Consider the following 17459-nt stretch of genomic DNA (forward strand, 5'->3'; position numbering starts at 1 on the left):
AGCTCAGAGGTAGGAACGTCCGATTTCCGGCTCAATAACTAAACAGATGTAACTGTCTGTTTGGTCAGTTCCAAATGCATTTTGGTCTTCTGTATTTTCGGTGCCGAATGTATTTTTCTGCTCCAACCATAGCCAGAGGGCAGTGGAGGACAAATGAAGGAGTCTTTTTAATTGTCTTTGTTTGGTATATGTCTGATGTACTCACGTAGTACGGACTGGCTGTCGACATCAGAGTCTCAATCAGAGTCAGAGTCTCTAGTGGAGAAGGCAGTGCATTGTCCTACTTTTCCTGCGCGTGCTCTTCTCCGAAGATGTTGGGTGTGTTTTATGTTGACTTGGACGCCATCTGTAATCAATGCGCTTTTCGGTCCTGGAGAGTCTTTGATCGAAACGATTTACAGGCGTCGCAGGTTTCTTCTGTGTTCTAGGGACAAGCATGCTGGTCGGTGTAGGGAAATTTCAAGTGACACCGAGGACAGAAACGAGTTCATTCCATCACCCTAACATTCCTCAACAACATTGTGTCGAAGTAAGCCCAAGAAGGGCGTGGACGCCCCCAAGGGTGTTAAATCAACCCAAACAATAGATGGGTTCGAATATCAAAAGTATAGAATACGTGATAGAAAACTATACCAACATAAATAGAAAGCTAGAATAAAGTTAATAGAATACTAAACAGAGATCCACCGGAGCGTGAGGAAATCCATCCAAACCAGACGGCAGAGGGGAAACAATCCAACAAAAGGACTCTATGCCCATGCGCAATATCACCGAGAGGAGGAGTCACTCGATCTTGTGACTCTCAAATATTCTTCCAAGAAAAACAACTTGCAACACTCCGAGCCCAACACTAAATGGAAACTTATACAAAGCATGTGTATCTACAGCTACACATGCAAACACTCCTTTCATACAGACGTAAGCATAATCCATTATTTGCTAATGGACATCAATTTCAAATGAAGGCCAAAGATGTTTAACTCTGTACCTAAAACAAACGTTTGAAAACGAACCAAATGGCACAGGACTGATTTGCACAAGCTTTGATATCAAAGAACAGACGACTTATGCCTTTCAAACATAAAAGTCCAAGGAGGGATCTGTAATGATTACTTCTGCTGGGTCACATCTCCAACTAGATAACCCTGCCCTTTAGCTATTCAGTCCTCAAACATCTGGTTTGTGGGATGGAGCTCACATTCCACTGAACACAACAGGGGTCACACATGATTGCAAACATTGACTCAGGCTTTTGAAAAAGTGAGATAAGATAAAAACTTAAGTAAACAGCACAAATTAAGGAGCTGCTCATTTGGAGTAAAAAAAAAAAAAAAAAAAAGGGACGGCTAGGTCTAATTTAGAATTCACCTTCTATGAATTAGACACAATCCACAAATTAAGAACAATTAAAGACCCTGATTAAAAAAATCAATTCACCAGGCAGTGAAGTATGAAAAGCTTACTGCTTTTACACAAGAATGCAATCTTCAGGCCTACAAAATTGGGTTTGAAATACTTGTTGCAGTAGAATCAGAGGGAAGAAAGGTTTGAGCAACCACAAGGAAGAAGCCACATGGTCTCAGTTACGTCTCCGATGAGTGGATGTTGCTAGAACAGCAGCTTACTATTAATTTATGAAGGCAATTTCTCCTTATCCCAGGGGCCTTGATTCATGGGCTTAAGTATCCCTAACCAAACTCTCCCTCTCCAAAAAACACTGCACGACATTAGCCCTGTAAACAGATCATAATGTCTCTGAGCTCCAATACACCAAGTAGCTCTGCCTGGAAAGAGGCCTACACCACAGTTTCAAACAGGGTCAAGTCTAATCAAAGGTTTCTAGATTAACATACAAATTCACAGCTATGTAAACCTGTACAGCCATTGTGATCCGGATTCTCCTACATAAGAGCCTACTGACTACATATTTAGCTTTAAATGTAAATGAGGTATATGCATTTGGTGTGAGGCCATCTGGGAAGATTTGGTCTCAAAAGTCACTTTTCAAAGAGGAGAGGAGTCTTGCGGTAGAAGCTTGTCATCGGCGGCATTCAATCAGTGGCCCCACCAACTGCAAGCCACCACACAATGCCTGCTTACTGTACAGTGATTTGTTTACTTTCCCCCTCATTATCACTTTATTTGCAGTCTGAATAAAGACCTGCTATATAGCCACACAGAGGCTGGGTGTCAGCCTGCAGGGTCAATTACAGGGTTCCAAATGTCCTTGACGATCTGTCTATTCTGGCTTCTTTTCTTCGGTATCTGCTGAGCTTTGGTTAATGCTTTCAGAACCAGCATTAGAAGAAATGGCAGCCACGAACAGAGGCTTACAGGCCAAATGGCCACAAACTATGCCCACTAAAACCACCACTAGATAGCAGAGTAACACACAGCAAATGAATCCAAGAATTAATGCTGCAAAACCCTTGCAGCTCCACTAGTTACACAACTATTGTCCTAAAGAATTGCTACATAGAATTGCAATAGATTGCCAAAATGCTTCTCACTCTTAAGGTCCTTTGAAATACCCTGCCCCCTCTCACTCAAATGAATAACTGCACACTTCCAGGTTGGAGCAGACTGGAATCTTGGCAACTGCATTAGCTTCAATTTATACCTTGGCCTTTAAATAAGTTTCAGTGAACAAATGTGATGAGTAGATTACAGGATTTCATCGGAGAAGCCATAAACACTTCGATTTTTACAATGCCGTCCCACTGAACAGTAATTAAGGTATGTGCTACACACAGACCTGCTTGGCAGTCTGGGATGGCCCATTATGACCTTCGTAGACATACTCCTCTCCTCCATCCCCCCCCCCCAAATCAAAAGAACACCAGGGCAGATTCCCAGATTCAGTTCACACAACAGTATTGTTTATACATCAGTAAATGAGCTAAATGCTGCAATCCTAACATTAAAAACCGCTTTGGAGAAAGCTGCACTTGTAAAATTCTGAAATAGGAAACTCAATAGTATTAGCTTCTATGCATTTAATACTGCTGATTTGATTCCTTCTCCAAGTCCTAAGTGAGATCTGCTTCAACCAAGGGGGCTTAATGCACAATATGAGTTACACATAATATTACGCCATACTATTCTTTATTATTACTTTTTTTTTTTTTTTTTTACAAATGACATTTATTTACAAGCCTGCCACAAAAATCAAATAAGGTTGCTACAGAACTAAGATGTTTACAGGATCGACAACGGGGTCTTGAGTCATACTCCAACAGGACAATGTGATTCGCTCTCAGGAGGTCAACAATACAGCTTAATTCCGTAAAGAGCGACAAACCTGATTCTGTTGTGGGAGGCTTCTAGCAAGGGGCCCTTTGGCAGCAGTGGGCTGAGAAGGTGCCTGAGAGGATGGTAAATCACCCCATTTTCTGGGGGTGCTGCGCTCATCTCCTTTCCTGCTTCCGCTGTTCTCTGGACCTTTTGATTGCGCGTGCTCTAGTTTGGCCATGTTCTCATCTGCCTCGCGGCTAGAAGCATAAATAATTCATGGTCTCATGTATGAAACAAAGTAAACAAAATCCCAGATATGAACAGGCATGAATCTTTACATTTGCATTAGAAACGAGATACACTTAATCTACTGTCTAAATGATTTCTATTAATTGTATACTAAAAGGGTATTAGAAGAGAAACAAAGGAAAGGAGAGCTAATGCCTCCTTTGGGAAGTCAACAACAAATGAAGATTCAGAAGCAAGAATACCTAAATGTCTTTAAGAAAAGTATTAGCTGCCAGGGTAAGAACACACCGCTTGACAGGTTTGCGAAGGGATAGAGACAGAGGCGAGGGATCAGATAGAAGCCTGGTTGCCACGGTCTTGAGATTTTTAAAACTAATAATGCAAACATACTCTCTTTCAAGGAAAAAGGAGTAACCAGTGGTGGCCCGTCCTTTAGGGCGGAGGGGCCACGCTTCCCCCACTTTTTGCCCCTCATGAAGAGTGTGTCAGGTGGAACAAAGGCCAGCCTGACAGACACTTCATTTTCAGCTCAGACAGCCAGGAGTGAGACATGCGCGATTTGCGCAGACTCCTGTCTGCCTGAGCTGAACTTTGATGGGCTGAGGAGGTCACAGCTCCTATGGGCGTGACCTCCGCAGCTCAGGCAATTGTGCCTTGAGGCCCTCCCCTGGGTGACGAGGAAAGCGTCACCCATTGACTTCGACCTGGGCGCTTCAGGTTTAAGCCCTGAAGCGCCCAGGGCGAGTGTCAATCAGTGACACTTCGTCACAGAGTGGGTTGGGGTCAGCAGTCTCACTGACCCCATCCCAGTGTGACGAGGCTGGGACTGCTGCCTTCCCTCAATGGCTGACAGCCAATGAGGGAAGGCAGCAGTCCCCACCCTCCTGGGACCTGGAGGCTGAAGGTAAGTGTGTGTGATGTTATAAATTGAGTGCTTGGTGCGCACGTGCATGTTTGAGTGCTAGGAGTGTTAATGGATGTGAGTGTGTGTAAGAAGGAGTGTGATCTTTTAAAATGAATTTTTGGTGCACGCATGTTTGTTATGAGTGCTAATGGATGTGTGTGAAAGTAGGAGTGCGTGATGTTTTAAAATGAATGTTTGGTGCATGCATGTTTGAATGGTATGAGTGTTTATGGATGTCGTGTGTGTGTCTGTGTGAAAGAATGAGTGTGTGTGCTTCCCGCCTGCCCTCCTCCCTCCTAAAGCTGCCGGCCGCCACTGGGAGTAAAACTGGGAAAAAAACAGCAATTTAAATAGTGCAGTTCTAAAGTGCATGGTTCTAAATAAACAGGTGTGTTCTGCTTCTTATTTGTTAAAGTTGGCAATTACATAATTTTGTGGGCATGCTTTCAAGGACTGAACACAGGTTTTTTTTGTTTTCTTTTTTTAAATAAAAAGGATAAGGTATGAACACAAATGGAGAGGCAGCTGACACCCTTTAACTCACCTAAAGGTTTAGGGTTACAGAATGGACATAAGCGGCTTACCTGCTCTCCCCTCTCTCTCTGGGAGTGCCTCCCTGTTCTTCATCATCACTGAAGTTTAACTGCTCCGAGTAATCTACTTCGCTCTGAGAACCTTAAAAGGTATAAAAATAGACCATGAGCTACAAGCTTGGGCAAGATTCAGACAGATTGGCAGCAGTACACATAAGGCACAATTTTTGGAAGGTCCATGCATCCATAAAAAAACAGCACACTCAAAAGATATCAAAGAAAGACATGATCCGATCAACCACTACAGAAAACTTGTGTAGGAAGTTGGCTCTGTATGTACTATTTCAAAGTAAGAACTAGCATGCACAGAGTCCAAGGGTTCCCCTTAGAGGTAAGATAGTGGCAAAAAGAGATAATTCTAATGCTCTATTTTGTGGTAGTGTGGTCGAGCAGTAGGCTTATCACAGGGTAGTGTTAAGCATTTGTTGTACACACACAGGCAATAAATGAGGAACACACTCCGACAATTCCAGGCCAATAGGTTTTTATATAGGAAAATATATTTTCTTAGTTTATTTTAAGAACCACAGGATCAAGGTTTACAAGTAATTCTTTGTAAAGAAATGGCTCCCTGTTGCAGTTACCCCCCACTTTTTGCCTGATACTGATGCTGACTTGACTGAAGTGTGCAGGGACCCTGCTAACCAGGCCCCAGCACCAGTGTTCTTTCACCTAAAATGTACTTTTGATTCCACAATTGGCACACCCTGGCATCCAGGTAAGTCCCTTGTAACTGGTACCCCTGGTGCCAAGGGCCCTGATGCCAGGGAAGGTCTCTAAGGGCTGCAGCATATCTTATGCCACCCTGGGGACCCCTCACTCAGCAGAGACACTGCTTGCCAGCTTGTGTGTGCTGATGAGAACAAAACGAGTAAGTCGACATGGCACTCCCCTCAGGGTGCCATGCCAACCTCACACTGCCTATGCAGTATAGATAAGTCACCCCTCTAGTAGGCCTTACAGCCCTAAGGCAGGGTGCATTATACCATAGGTGAGGGCACCAGTGCATGAGCACTATGCCCCTACAGTGTCTAAGCAAAACCTTAGACATTGTAAGTGCAGGGTAGCCATAAGAGTATATGGTCTGGGAGTCTGTCAAAAACGAACTTCACGGCTCCATAATGGCTACACTGAATACTGGGAAGTTTAGTACCAAACTTCTCAGAATAATAAACCCACACTGATGCCAGTGTTGGATTTATTAAAAAATGCACACAGAGAGCATCTTAGAGATGCCCCCTGTATTTTACCCAATTGTTCAGTGCAGGACTGACTGGTCTGTGCCAGCCTGCTGCTGAGACGAATTTCTGACCTCATGCGGTGAGAGCCTTTGTGCCCTCTGAGGACAGAAACAAAGCCTGCTCTGGGTGGAGGTGCTTCACACCTCCCCCCTGCAGGAACTGTGACACCTAGAAGTGAGCTTCAAAGGCACAAGCTTTGTGTTACAATGCCCCAGGGCACTCCAGCTAGTGGAGATGCCCGCCCCCTGGACCCAGCCCCCACTTTTGGCGGCAAGTCCAGGAGAGATAATGAGAAAAACAAGGAGGAGTCACTGGCCAGTCAGGATAGCCCCTAAGGTGTCCTGAGCTGAGGTGACTGACTTTTAGAAATCCTCCATCTTGTAGAAGGAGGATTCCCCCAATAGGGATAGGAATGTGACCACCTCCCCTTGGGACAAGGCACAAAGAGGGTGTACCCACCCTCAGGGTTAGTAGCCATTGGCTACTAACCCCCCAGACCTAAACACACCCTTAAATTTAGTATTTAACGGCTTCCCTGAACCTAAGAATTTAGATTCCTGCAACTTACGAAGAGGACTGCTGAGCTGAAAAACCCTGCAGAGAAGACGGAGACACCAACTGCTTTGGCCCCAGCCCTACCGGCCTGTCTCCTGCCTTCCAAAGAAAACTGCTCCAGCGACGCTTTCCCTGGGACCAGCGACCTCTGAATCCTCAGAGGACTGTCCTGCTTCCAAGAGACCAAGAAACTCCTGAGAACAGCGGCCCTGTTAAAAAAAGACTGCAACTTTCTATCCAGAGGAGCAGATTTAAAGACCCCCGCAATCCCCGCAAGAAGCGTGAGACTTGCAACACTGCACCCGGCGACCCCGACTCGACTGGTGGAGAACCAACAACTCAGGGAGGACCCTCCGGCGACTCCGAGACTGAGTAACCAAAGTTGTCCCCCCTGAGCCCCCACAGCGACGCCTGCAGAGGGAATCCCCAGGCTCCCCCTGACCGCGACCGCTGAGGGTGTACTTTTTGTGTGAGCTTGTGTCCCCCCCCGGTGCCCTACAAAACCCCCTGGTCTGCCCTCTGAAGACGCAGGTACTTACCTGTTGGCAGACTGGAACCGGGGCACCCCCTTCTCTCCATTGGAGCCTATGCGTTTTGGGCACCACTTTGAACTCTGCACCTGACCGGCCCTGAGCTGCTGGTGTGGTGACTTTGGGGTTGCTCTGAACCCCCAACGGTGGGCTACCCTGGACCCCAATCTTAACCCCGTAGGTGGTTTACTTACCTGCAAAAACTAACATTACTTTACCTCCCCCAGGAACTGTGAAAATTGCACTGTGTCCACTTTTAAAACAGCTTATTGTGTTTTATGTAAAAAGTATATATGCTACTGTGATTATTCAAAGTTCCTAAAGTACTTACCTGCAATACCTTTCAAATGAGATTACATGTAGAATTTGAACCTGTGGTTCTTAAAATAAACTAAGAAAAGATATTTTTCTATAACAAAAACCTATTGGCCTGGAATTGTTTGAGTGTGTGTTCCTCATTTATTGCCTGTGTGTATGTACAACAAATGCTTAACACTACTCCTTTGATAAGCCTACTGCTCGACCACACTACCACAAAATAGAGCATTAGTATTATCTCTTTTTGCCACTATCTTACCTCTAAGGGGAACCCTTGGACTCTGTGCATACTATTCCTTACTTTGAAATAGTGCATACAGAGCCAACTTCCTACATACTTCAAATGAAAGGTATTTCACTCAGGTATCTTAGGAACTTTGAATCAACACAATATGTACAGTTTTAGAAAAAATGGCAATAAGCTATTTTAAAACTAGACAGTGCAATTTTCAACAGTTCCTGGGGAGGTAAGTTTTGGTTAGTTTTTGCAGGTAAGTAAAACACCTACAAGGTTCAAAGTTGGGTCCAAGGTAGCCCACTGTTGGGGGTTCAGGGCAACCCCAAAGTGACCACACCAGCAGCTCAGGGCCGGTCAGGTGCAGAGGTCAAAGTGGTGCCCAAAACGCATTGGCTTCAATGGAGAAAGGGGTGCCCCGGTTCCAGTCTGCCAGCAGGTAAGTACCCGTGACTTCGGAGGACAGACCAGGGGGGTTTTGTAGGGCACGGGGGTGGGGGGGGAACAAGTCAGCACAGAAAGAACACCCTCAGCGGCACAGGGGAGGCCGGGTGCAGTGTGCAAACAGGCGTTGTGTTTGCAATTGGTTTCAATGGGAGACCCAGGGGTCTCTTCAGCAAAGCAGGCGCGGGGGGAAGGTGGGGGGGGCCCTCCTCGGGGTAGACACCACCTGGGCAAGGGAGAGGGCCGCCTGGGGGTCGCTTATGCACTGGAGGTCGGATCCTTCAGGTCCTGGGGGCTGCGGGTGCAGTGTCTTTACCAGGCGTCGGGTTCTTTCAAGCAGGCAGTCGCGGTCAGGTGGAGCCTCTGGATTCCCTCTGCAGGCGTCGCTGTGGGTGCTGGGGGGGGGGGGGGGGGGGGGTCATCGCCGGCTACTCACGGGCTTGCAGTCGCCGGGGAGTCCTCTCTGTAGTGTTTCTCCGCAGGTCGAGCCAGGGGCGTCGGGTGCAGAGTGGAAAGTCTCATGCTTCCGGCGGGAAACGTGGAGTCGTTTAAAAGCTGTTTCTTTGTTGCACGTTTCAGTCTTTGTGGAACAGGGCCGCTGTCCTCTGGAGTTCTTGGTCCTTTTAGATGCAGGATAGTCCTCTGAGGCTTCAGAGGTCGCTGGACCCTGCGGGATGTGTCGCTGTTGCAGTTTTTCTTGAAGTGGGGATGCAGGCCGGTAGGGCTGGGGCCAAAGCAGTTGGTGTCCCAGTCTTCTCTGCAGGGCTTCAGGTCAGCAGTCCTTCGTCTTCAGGTTGCAGGAATCTCTTGCTTCGGTCTGGGGGCCCCTAAATACTCAATTGAGGGGTGTGTTTAGGTCTGGGAGGTTAGTAGCCAATGGCTACTAGCCCTGAGGGTGGCTACACCCTCTTTGTGCCTCCTCCCGGAGGGGAGGGGGGGGCACATCACTAATCCTATTGGGGGGAATCCTCCGTCTGCAAGATGGAGGATTTCTAAAAGTCAGAGTCACCTCAGGACACCTTAGGGGTTCTCCTGACTGGCCAGTGACGACTCCTTGTTTTTCTCATTATCTCCTCCGGCCTTGCCGCCAAAAGTGGGGCCGTGGCCGGAGGGAGCGGGCATCTCCACTAGCTGGAATGCCCTGTGGCGCTGTAACAAAGGGGTGAGCCTTTGAGGCTCACCGCCAGGTGTTACAGCTCCTGCAGGGGGAGGTGAGAAGCACCTCCACCCAGTACAGGCTTTGTTACTAGCCACAGAGTGACAAAGGCACTCTCCCCATGTGGCCAGCAACATGTCTGATGTGTGTCAGGCTGGCAAAACTAGTCAGCCCACACTGGAAGTCGGGTATGTTTTCAGGGGGCATCTCTAAGATGCCCTCTGGGTGTATTTCACAATAAAATGTACACTGGCAGTGTGCATTTATTGTGCTGAGAAGTTTGATACCAAACTTCCCAGTTTTCATTGTAGCCATTATGGTGCTGTGGAGTTTGTGTATGACAGACTCCTAGACCATATACTCTTATGGCTACCCTGCACTTACAATGTCTAAGGTTTTGCTTAGACACTGTAGGGGCATAGTGCTCATGCACCTATGCCCTCACCTATGGTATAGTGCACCATGCCTTAGGGCTGTAAGGCCTGCTAGAGGGGTGACTTATCTATGCCATGGGCAGTGTGAGGTTGGCATGGCACCCTGAGGGGAGTGCCATGTTGACTTAGTCATTTTCTCCCCACCAGCACACACAAGCTGGCAAGCAGTGTGTCTGTGCTGAGTGAGGGGTCCCCAGGGTGGCATAAGACATGCTGCAGCCCATAGAGACATTCCCTGGCATCACGGCCCTTGGTACTAGGGGTACCAGTTACAAGGGGCTTACCTGGATGCCAGGGTGTACCAATTGTGGAGACAAAGATACAGTTTTAGGGAAAGAACACTGGTGCTGGGGCCTGGTTAGCAGGCCTCAGCACACTTTCAAATCATAACTTGGCATCAGCAAAGGCAAAATGTCAGGGGGTAACCATGCCAAGAAGGCATTTCCTTACACAATCCCCCCCCCCCCAAACGAAAGAGGATGAGACTAACCTTTCCCAAGAGAGTCTTAATTTTCTAAGTGGAAGAACCTGGAAAGGCCATCTGCATTGGCAGTCCGTGTTCCACTATAAAGTCCATTCCCTGTAGGGAGATGGACCACCTCAACAGTTTTGGATTTTCACCTTTCATTTGCATTAGCCATCTGAGAGGTCTGTGGTCAGTTTGAACTACAAAGTGAGTACCAAAGAGGTATGGTCTCAGCTTCTTCAGGGACCAAACCACAGCAAAGGCCTCCCTCTCAATGGCACTCCAACTCTGCTCCCTGGGGAGTAACCTCCTGCTAATGAAAGCAACAGGCTGGTCAAGGCCATCATCATTTGTTTGGGACAAAACTGCCCCTATCCCATGTTCAGAGGCATCAGTCTGCACAATGAACTACTTGGAGTAATCTGGAGCTTTTAGAACTGGTGCTGTGCACATAGCTTGTTTCAGGGTGTCAAAGGCCTGTTGGCATTCTATAGTCCAGTTTACCTTCATGGGCATTTTCTTGGAGGTAAGTTCTGTGAGGGGTGTCACTATTGATCCATATCCCTTCACAAACCTCCTGTGGTAGCCTGTCAAGCCAAGGAATGCCCTGACTCGAGTCTGGGTTTTTGGAGCTACCCAGTCCAGAATAGTCTGGATCTTGGGTTGGAGTGGCTGAACTTGGCCTCCACCTATCGTCAAGATAAGCTGCACTAAAGGACTCCAAGCCAGCAAGGACTTGATTCACCAACCTTTGGAAGGTGGCAGGGGCATTCTTTAAGCCAAAGGGCATAACAGTATACTGATAATGCCCATCAGGTGTGGAGAATGCTGTCTTTTCTTTTGCTCCTGGTGCCATTTTGATTTGCCAGTACCCTGCTGGCAAGTCAAAGGTACTTAAGTATCTGGCAGCACCTAATTTGTCAATCAATTCATCTGCCCTTAGACTGGGATGGGCATCTGGCTTGGTGACAGAATTAAGTCCTCTGTAGTCCACACAAAACCTCATCTCTCGCTTACCATCCTTGGTGTGAGGTTTGGGGACTACGACCACTGGGCTAGCCCAGGGGCTATCAGAGTGCTCAGTGACTCCCAATTCCGGCATCTTGTGGACTTCCACTTTGATGCTTTCCTTAACTTGGTCAGACTGTCCGAAAATTGTGTTTTTGACAGGTATGCTGTCTCCTGTGTCCACATCATGGGTACACAGGTGTGTCTGACCAGGGGTTAGGGAAAAGTCCTACAGTCAGATTGCTATTGGCCAGAGGGTGTCTGAATAGATCACTCCATCTACTGAGCCATCTTTAGGGTCTGTGGAGAGATCAGGGAGAGCTTCACTCTCAGCTTCCTGGTCCTCATCCGTTACCATCAACAGATTCACATCTGCCCTGTCATGAAAGAGTTTGAGGCGGTTCACATGGAACACCCTTTTGGGGGTCCTGCTAGTGCCTAGGTCTACCAGGTAGGTGACCGGACTCTCTCTAGCACTGGGTAAGGGCCACTCCATCTGTCCTGGTGTGCCCTGGGAGCCACAGGCTCCAGAACCCAGACTTTCTGCCCTGGCTGAAATTCAACCATAGCAGCCTTTTGGTCATACCACATCTTCTGGAGTTGTTGGCTGGCCTCAAGGTTTTTGCTTGCCTTCTCCATATACTCTGCCATCCTTGAACGTAGGCCTAGTACATAGTCCACTATATCTTGTTTAGGCTCATGAAGAGGTTTCTCCCAGCCTTCTTTTACAAGAGCTAGTGGTCCCCTTACAGGATGGCCAAACAGAAGTTCAAAGGGGGAAAACCCTACTCCCTTCTGAGGCACCTCTCTGTAGGCGAAAAGCAGACATGGCAAGAGGACATCCCATCTCCTTTTGAGCTTTTCGGGGAGGCCCATGATCATGCCTTTCAATGTCTTGTTAAATCTTTCTACAAGACCATTGATTTGTGAATGGTATGGTGTGGTGAATTTGTAAGTCACCCCACACATTCCACATATGCTTCAGGTATGCGGACATGAAGTTGGTACCCCTGTCAGACACCACCTCCTTAGGAAATCCCACTCTGGTAAAGATACCAATGAGTGCTTTAGCTACTGCAAGGGCAGTAGTGGACCTAAGGGGAATTGCATCAAAGTATCTAGTAGCATGATCCACTACTACTAGTATATATTGGTTCCGTGAGGCAGTGGGAGGTTCAAGTGGACCCACTGTGTCTACACCCACTCTTTCAAAGGGGACTCCCACCACTGGAAGTGGAATGAGGGGGGCCTTTGGGTGTCCACCTGTCTTACCACTGGCTTGACAGGTGGCACAGGAGACACAAAACTCTTACTTTCTGGGACATGTTGGGCCAATAGAAATGGTTGACTAACCTCTCCCAAGTCTTGGTTTGTCCCAAATGCCCAGCAAGTGGAATATCATGAGCTAAGGTCAGAATTAACTTCCTAAACTCCTGATGCATTACCACTCTCCTAGTGGCACCAGGTTGGGATCTCTTCCCTCAGTGTAGAGGAGTCCATCTTCCCAATAGACTATGCGTTACAGTGATTTTTCCTTTGGTCTCTTCAGCAGCTTGCTGCCTAAGGCCTTCAAGAGAGGGACATGATTCTTGCCCCTTACACAACTGTTCCCTTGAGGGTCCCCCTGGGCCTAGGAGTTCAACCTGATAAGGTCCTAACTCCATAGGCTCAGTTCCCTCATAGGGCAGAACTTCTTCCGGAGAAGAGAGGTTCTCTTTTTCTTGTTTGTTGTGTTGAAACTGGTTCCCCAGTTTTCTTTCCTTTTCTCTTGGAGGGTTGGGCCATTATTCCAGGCTCCAACACCACTTTTTCACCCAGAGCCTTGCACTGTGTCCTTGTCTCGACACACACCAGTTCAGGGATACCCAGCATGGCTGCATGGGTTTTGAGTTCTACCTCAGCCCATGCTGAGGACTCCAGGTCATTTCCAAGCAAACACTCTACAGGGATATTTGAGGAGACCACTACCTGTTTAATGCCATTGACCCCTCCCCAATCTAAAGTTATCATAGCCATGGGATGTACTTTAGTCTGATTGTCCGCGTTGGAGACTGGATAAGTTTGTCCAGCCAGGTATTGACCTTGTGAAACCAGTTTTTCTGTCACCATGGTGACACTGGCACCTGTATCCCTCAGGCCTTCTACACTAGTCCCATTAAGAGTTGCTGCCTGTATTTTTGCATATTAGGGGGTCAGGCAGCCAGTGTGGCTAAGTCCACTGCACCCTCAGAAACTAATGTAGCTTCAGTGTGAACCCTGATTTGCTCTGGGCACACTGTTGATCCCACCTGGATACTGGCTATTCCAGTGCTAACTGGAGTAGAGTTTGAAGTGGAACCTTTCTTGGGACAGGCCTTGTCTCCAGTTTGGTGTCCCTGCTGATTACAGCTACGACACCAGGCCTTTTTGGGATCAAAGCTTTTACCCTTGTACCCAAAATTGGATTGTGAAGAGGCTTTGGACCCTCCCTCCTGAGCAGGTTTTTGGGGCCCTTTTGAAGACTCTTTACTTTTACCCTTGAATGTCTCAACACTCTTCCCCTGGGGAGTCTTTGTGACCCCTTTCTTTTGGTCACCCCCAGTGGAAGTCTTGGTCACCCTAGTCTTGACCCAATGGTCCGCCTTATTTCCCCAATTCTTGGGGAGAAATTGGTCCTAGGTCTATCAGATGCTGATGCAGTTTATCACTGAAACAATTACTTAACAGGTGTTCTTTCACAAATAAATTGTACAGCCCATCATAATCACTTACACCACTGCCATTAATCCAACCATCCACTGTTTTGACTGAAGTCAACAAAATCAACTCCGGTCTGGCTCGAGGATTTTTTAGCCCCCCTGAACCTAATCCTGTATTCCTCAGTTGAGAATCCAAAGCCCTCAATCAGGGTAGCCTTCATGAGGTCATAGAATTCTGCATCTTTTCCAGAGAGTGTGAGGAGTCTATCCCTACACTTTCCAGTGAACATTTCCCAAAGGAGAGCATCCCATTGAGAACTGTTTGCTTTTCTGGTTGCACAAGCCCTCTCAAAAGCTGTGAACCAATGTCATCACCATCTTCATATTTAGTTACAATCCCTTTGGGGATTTTTAGCATGTCAGGAGAATCTCTGACCCTATTTATATTGCTGCCACAATTGATGGGACCCAAGCCCATCTCTTGTCTTTCCCTTTCTATGGCTAGGATCTGTCTTTCCAAAGCCAATCTTTTGGCCATCCTGGCTAGCAGGAGGTCATCTTCACTGGAGTTATCCTCAGTGATTTCAGAGAGGTTGGTCCCTCCTGTGAGGGAGCCAGCATCTCTGACTATTATGCTTGGAGTCAGGGCTTGAGAGGCCCGGTCTTCCCTAGATAGGACTGGTAGGGGGGAATCACCCTCCAAGTCACTATCATCATCCTCTGAGTTGCCATCCTCAGAGGGGTTGGCCTTTTCAAACTCTGCCAACAGCTCCTGGAGCTGTTGTTTGGAAGGTCTGGGGCCCATTACTATTTTCTTTATTTTACAGAGTGACGTTAGCTCCCTCATCTTAAGATGGAGGTAAGGTGTGGTGTCGAGTTCCACCACATTCATCTCTGCACTAGACATTATGCTTCTAAAAGTTGGAATACTTTTTAAGAATCTAAAAACTAGTTCTAGAATCTAATTCAAACTTTTACCAAACTTTTAAACTCTAAAAGAAATGCTAAACAGGATCTAACACAAGGCCCTAGCAGGTCTCTTAAGAATTTAGAAAAAATAGTTCAAATTTCAAAAACAATTTCTAATGAAAATTTTTGGAATTTGCCGTGTGATCAGGTATTGGCTGAGTAGTCCAGCAAATGCAAGGTCTTGTACCCCACCGCTGATCCACCAATGTAGGAAGTTGGCTCTGTATGCACTATTTCAAAGTAAGGAATAGTATGCACAGAGTCCAAGGGTTCCCCTTAGAGGTAAGATAGTGGCAAAAAGAGATAATACTAATGCTCTATTTTGTGGTAGTGTGGTCGAGCAGTAGGCTTATCAAAGGAGTAGTGTTAAGCATTTGTTGTACATACACACAGGCAATAAATGAGGAACACACACTCGGAGACAAATCCAGCCAATAGGTTTTGTTATAGAAAAATATATTTTCTTAGTTTATTTTAAGAACCACAGGTTCAAATTCTACATGTAATATCTCATTTGGAAGGTATTGCAGGTAAGTACTTTAGGAATAATTACAGTAGCATATATACTTTTCACATAAAACACAAATAGCTGTTTTAAAAGTGGACACAGTGCAATTTTCACAGTTCCTGGGGGAGGTAAGTTATTGTTAGTTTTAGCAGGTAAGTAAATCACTTACAAGTCTCAGGTTTGGGTCCAAGGTAGCCCACCGTTGGGGGTTCAGAGCAACCCCAAAGTTACCACACCAGCAGCTCAGGGCCGGTCAGGTGCAGAAGTCAAAGAGGTGCCCAAAACACATAGGCTTCAATGGAGAGAAGGGGGTGCCCCGGTTCCAGTCTGCCAGCAGGTAAGTACCCACGTCTTCGGAGGGCAGACCAGGGGGGTTTTGTAGGGCACCGGGGGGGGAGGGGGGGGGGGGGGGGGGGAACACAAGTCAGCACAAAAAGTACACCCTCAGCAGCGCGGGGGCGGCCGGGTGCAGTGTGCAAACACGCGTCGGGTCTCCAATGGTTTTCAATGAGAGACCAAGGGGTCTCTTCAGCGCTGCAGGCAGGCAAGGGGGGGGGGGGGGGGGGGGGGGGCTCCTCGGGGTAGCCACCACATGGGCAAGAGAGAGGGCCTCCTGGGGGTCACTCCTGCACTGAAGTTCTGTTCCTTCAGGTGCTGGGGGCTGAGGGTCTTTTCCAGCCGTCGGGATTTCAGAGTCAGGCAGTCGCGGTCAGGGGGAGCCTGGGGATTCCCTCTGCAGGCGTCGCTGTGCGGGCTCAGGGGGGACAACTTTGGTTACTCACGGTCTTGGAGTCGCCGGAGGGTCCTTCCTGAGGTGTTGGTTCTCCACCAGTCGAGTCGGGGTCGCCGGGTGCAGTGTTTCAAGTCTCACGCTTCTTGCGGGGAGTTGCAGGGGTCTTTAAATCTGCTCCTTTGAAACAAAGTTGCAGTCTTTTGGAGCAGGGCCGCTGTCCTCGGGAGTTTCTTGTCTTTCTTGAAGCAGGGCAGTCCTCTGAGGATTCAGAGGTCGCTGGTCCTTTGGAAAGCGTCGCTGGAGCAGGTTTCTTTGGAAGGCAGGAGACAGGCCAGTAGGACTGGGGCCAAAGCAGTTGGTGTCTTCTGTTCTTCCTCTGCAGGGGTTTTTCAGCTCAGCAGTCTTCTTCTTCTTGTAGTTTCAGGAATCTAAATTCTTAGGTTCAGGGAAGCCCTTAAATACTAATTTTAAGGGCGTGTTTAGGTCTGGGGGGTTAGTAGCCAATGGCTACTAGCCCTGAGGGTGGGTACACCCTCTTTGTGCCTCCTCCCAAGGGGAGGGGGTCACATCCCTAATCCTATTGGGGAATCCTCCATCTGCAAGATGGAGGATTTCTAAAAGTTAGAGTCACTTCAGCTCAGGACACCTTAGGGGCTGTCCTGACTGGCCAGTGACTCCTTGTTATTCTCATTATTTCCTCCGGCCTTGCCGCCAAAAGTGGGGGCCGTGGCCGGAGGGGGCGGGCAACTCCACTAGCTGGAGTGTCCTGCGGTGCTGGAACAAAGGGGTGAGCCTTTGAGGCTCACCGCCAGGTGTTACAGCTCCTGCCTGGGGGAGGTGATAGCATCTCCACCCAGTGCAGGCTTTGTTACTGGCTTCAGAGTGACAAAGGCACTCTCCCCATGGGGCCAGCAACATGTCTCGGTTGTGGCAGGCTGCTGGAACCAGTCAGCCTGCACAGATAGTCGGTTAAGGTTTCAGGGGGCACCTCTAAGGTGCCTTCTGGGGTGTATTTCACAATAAAATGTACACTGGCATCGGTGTGCATTTATTGTGCGGAGAAGTTTGATACCAAACTTCCCAGTTTTCAGTGTAGCCATTATGGTGCTGTGGAGTCCGTGTTTGACAGACTCCTAGACCATATACTCTTATGGCTACCCTGCACTTACAATGTCTAAGGTTTGGCTTAGACACTGTAGGGGCA

At 47.8% G+C, this 17459-nt stretch overlaps 1 protein-coding gene across 3 annotated transcripts in view; it reads right to left on the minus strand.

The window, feature by feature from the left end:
- Nucleotides 1-17459, minus strand: part of PRRC2C (proline rich coiled-coil 2C) — a 1097702-nt gene that overhangs the window by 922348 nt on the left and 157895 nt on the right. For all 3 annotated transcript variants that reach the window (XM_069232016.1, XM_069232017.1, XM_069232015.1), the window contains exons 9-10: nt 4972-5062; nt 3302-3491 (exon numbers count right to left, since the gene is read on the minus strand). In XM_069232016.1, the coding sequence (XP_069088117.1) occupies nt 3302-3491; nt 4972-5062 (281 nt within the window). The remainder of the gene's footprint in view (nt 1-3301; nt 3492-4971; nt 5063-17459) is intronic.

The sequence above is a fragment of the Pleurodeles waltl genome, chromosome 4_2 (assembly GCF_031143425.1).
Source record: "Pleurodeles waltl isolate 20211129_DDA chromosome 4_2, aPleWal1.hap1.20221129, whole genome shotgun sequence".
NCBI classification, from domain to species: domain Eukaryota; kingdom Metazoa; phylum Chordata; class Amphibia; order Caudata; family Salamandridae; genus Pleurodeles; species Pleurodeles waltl.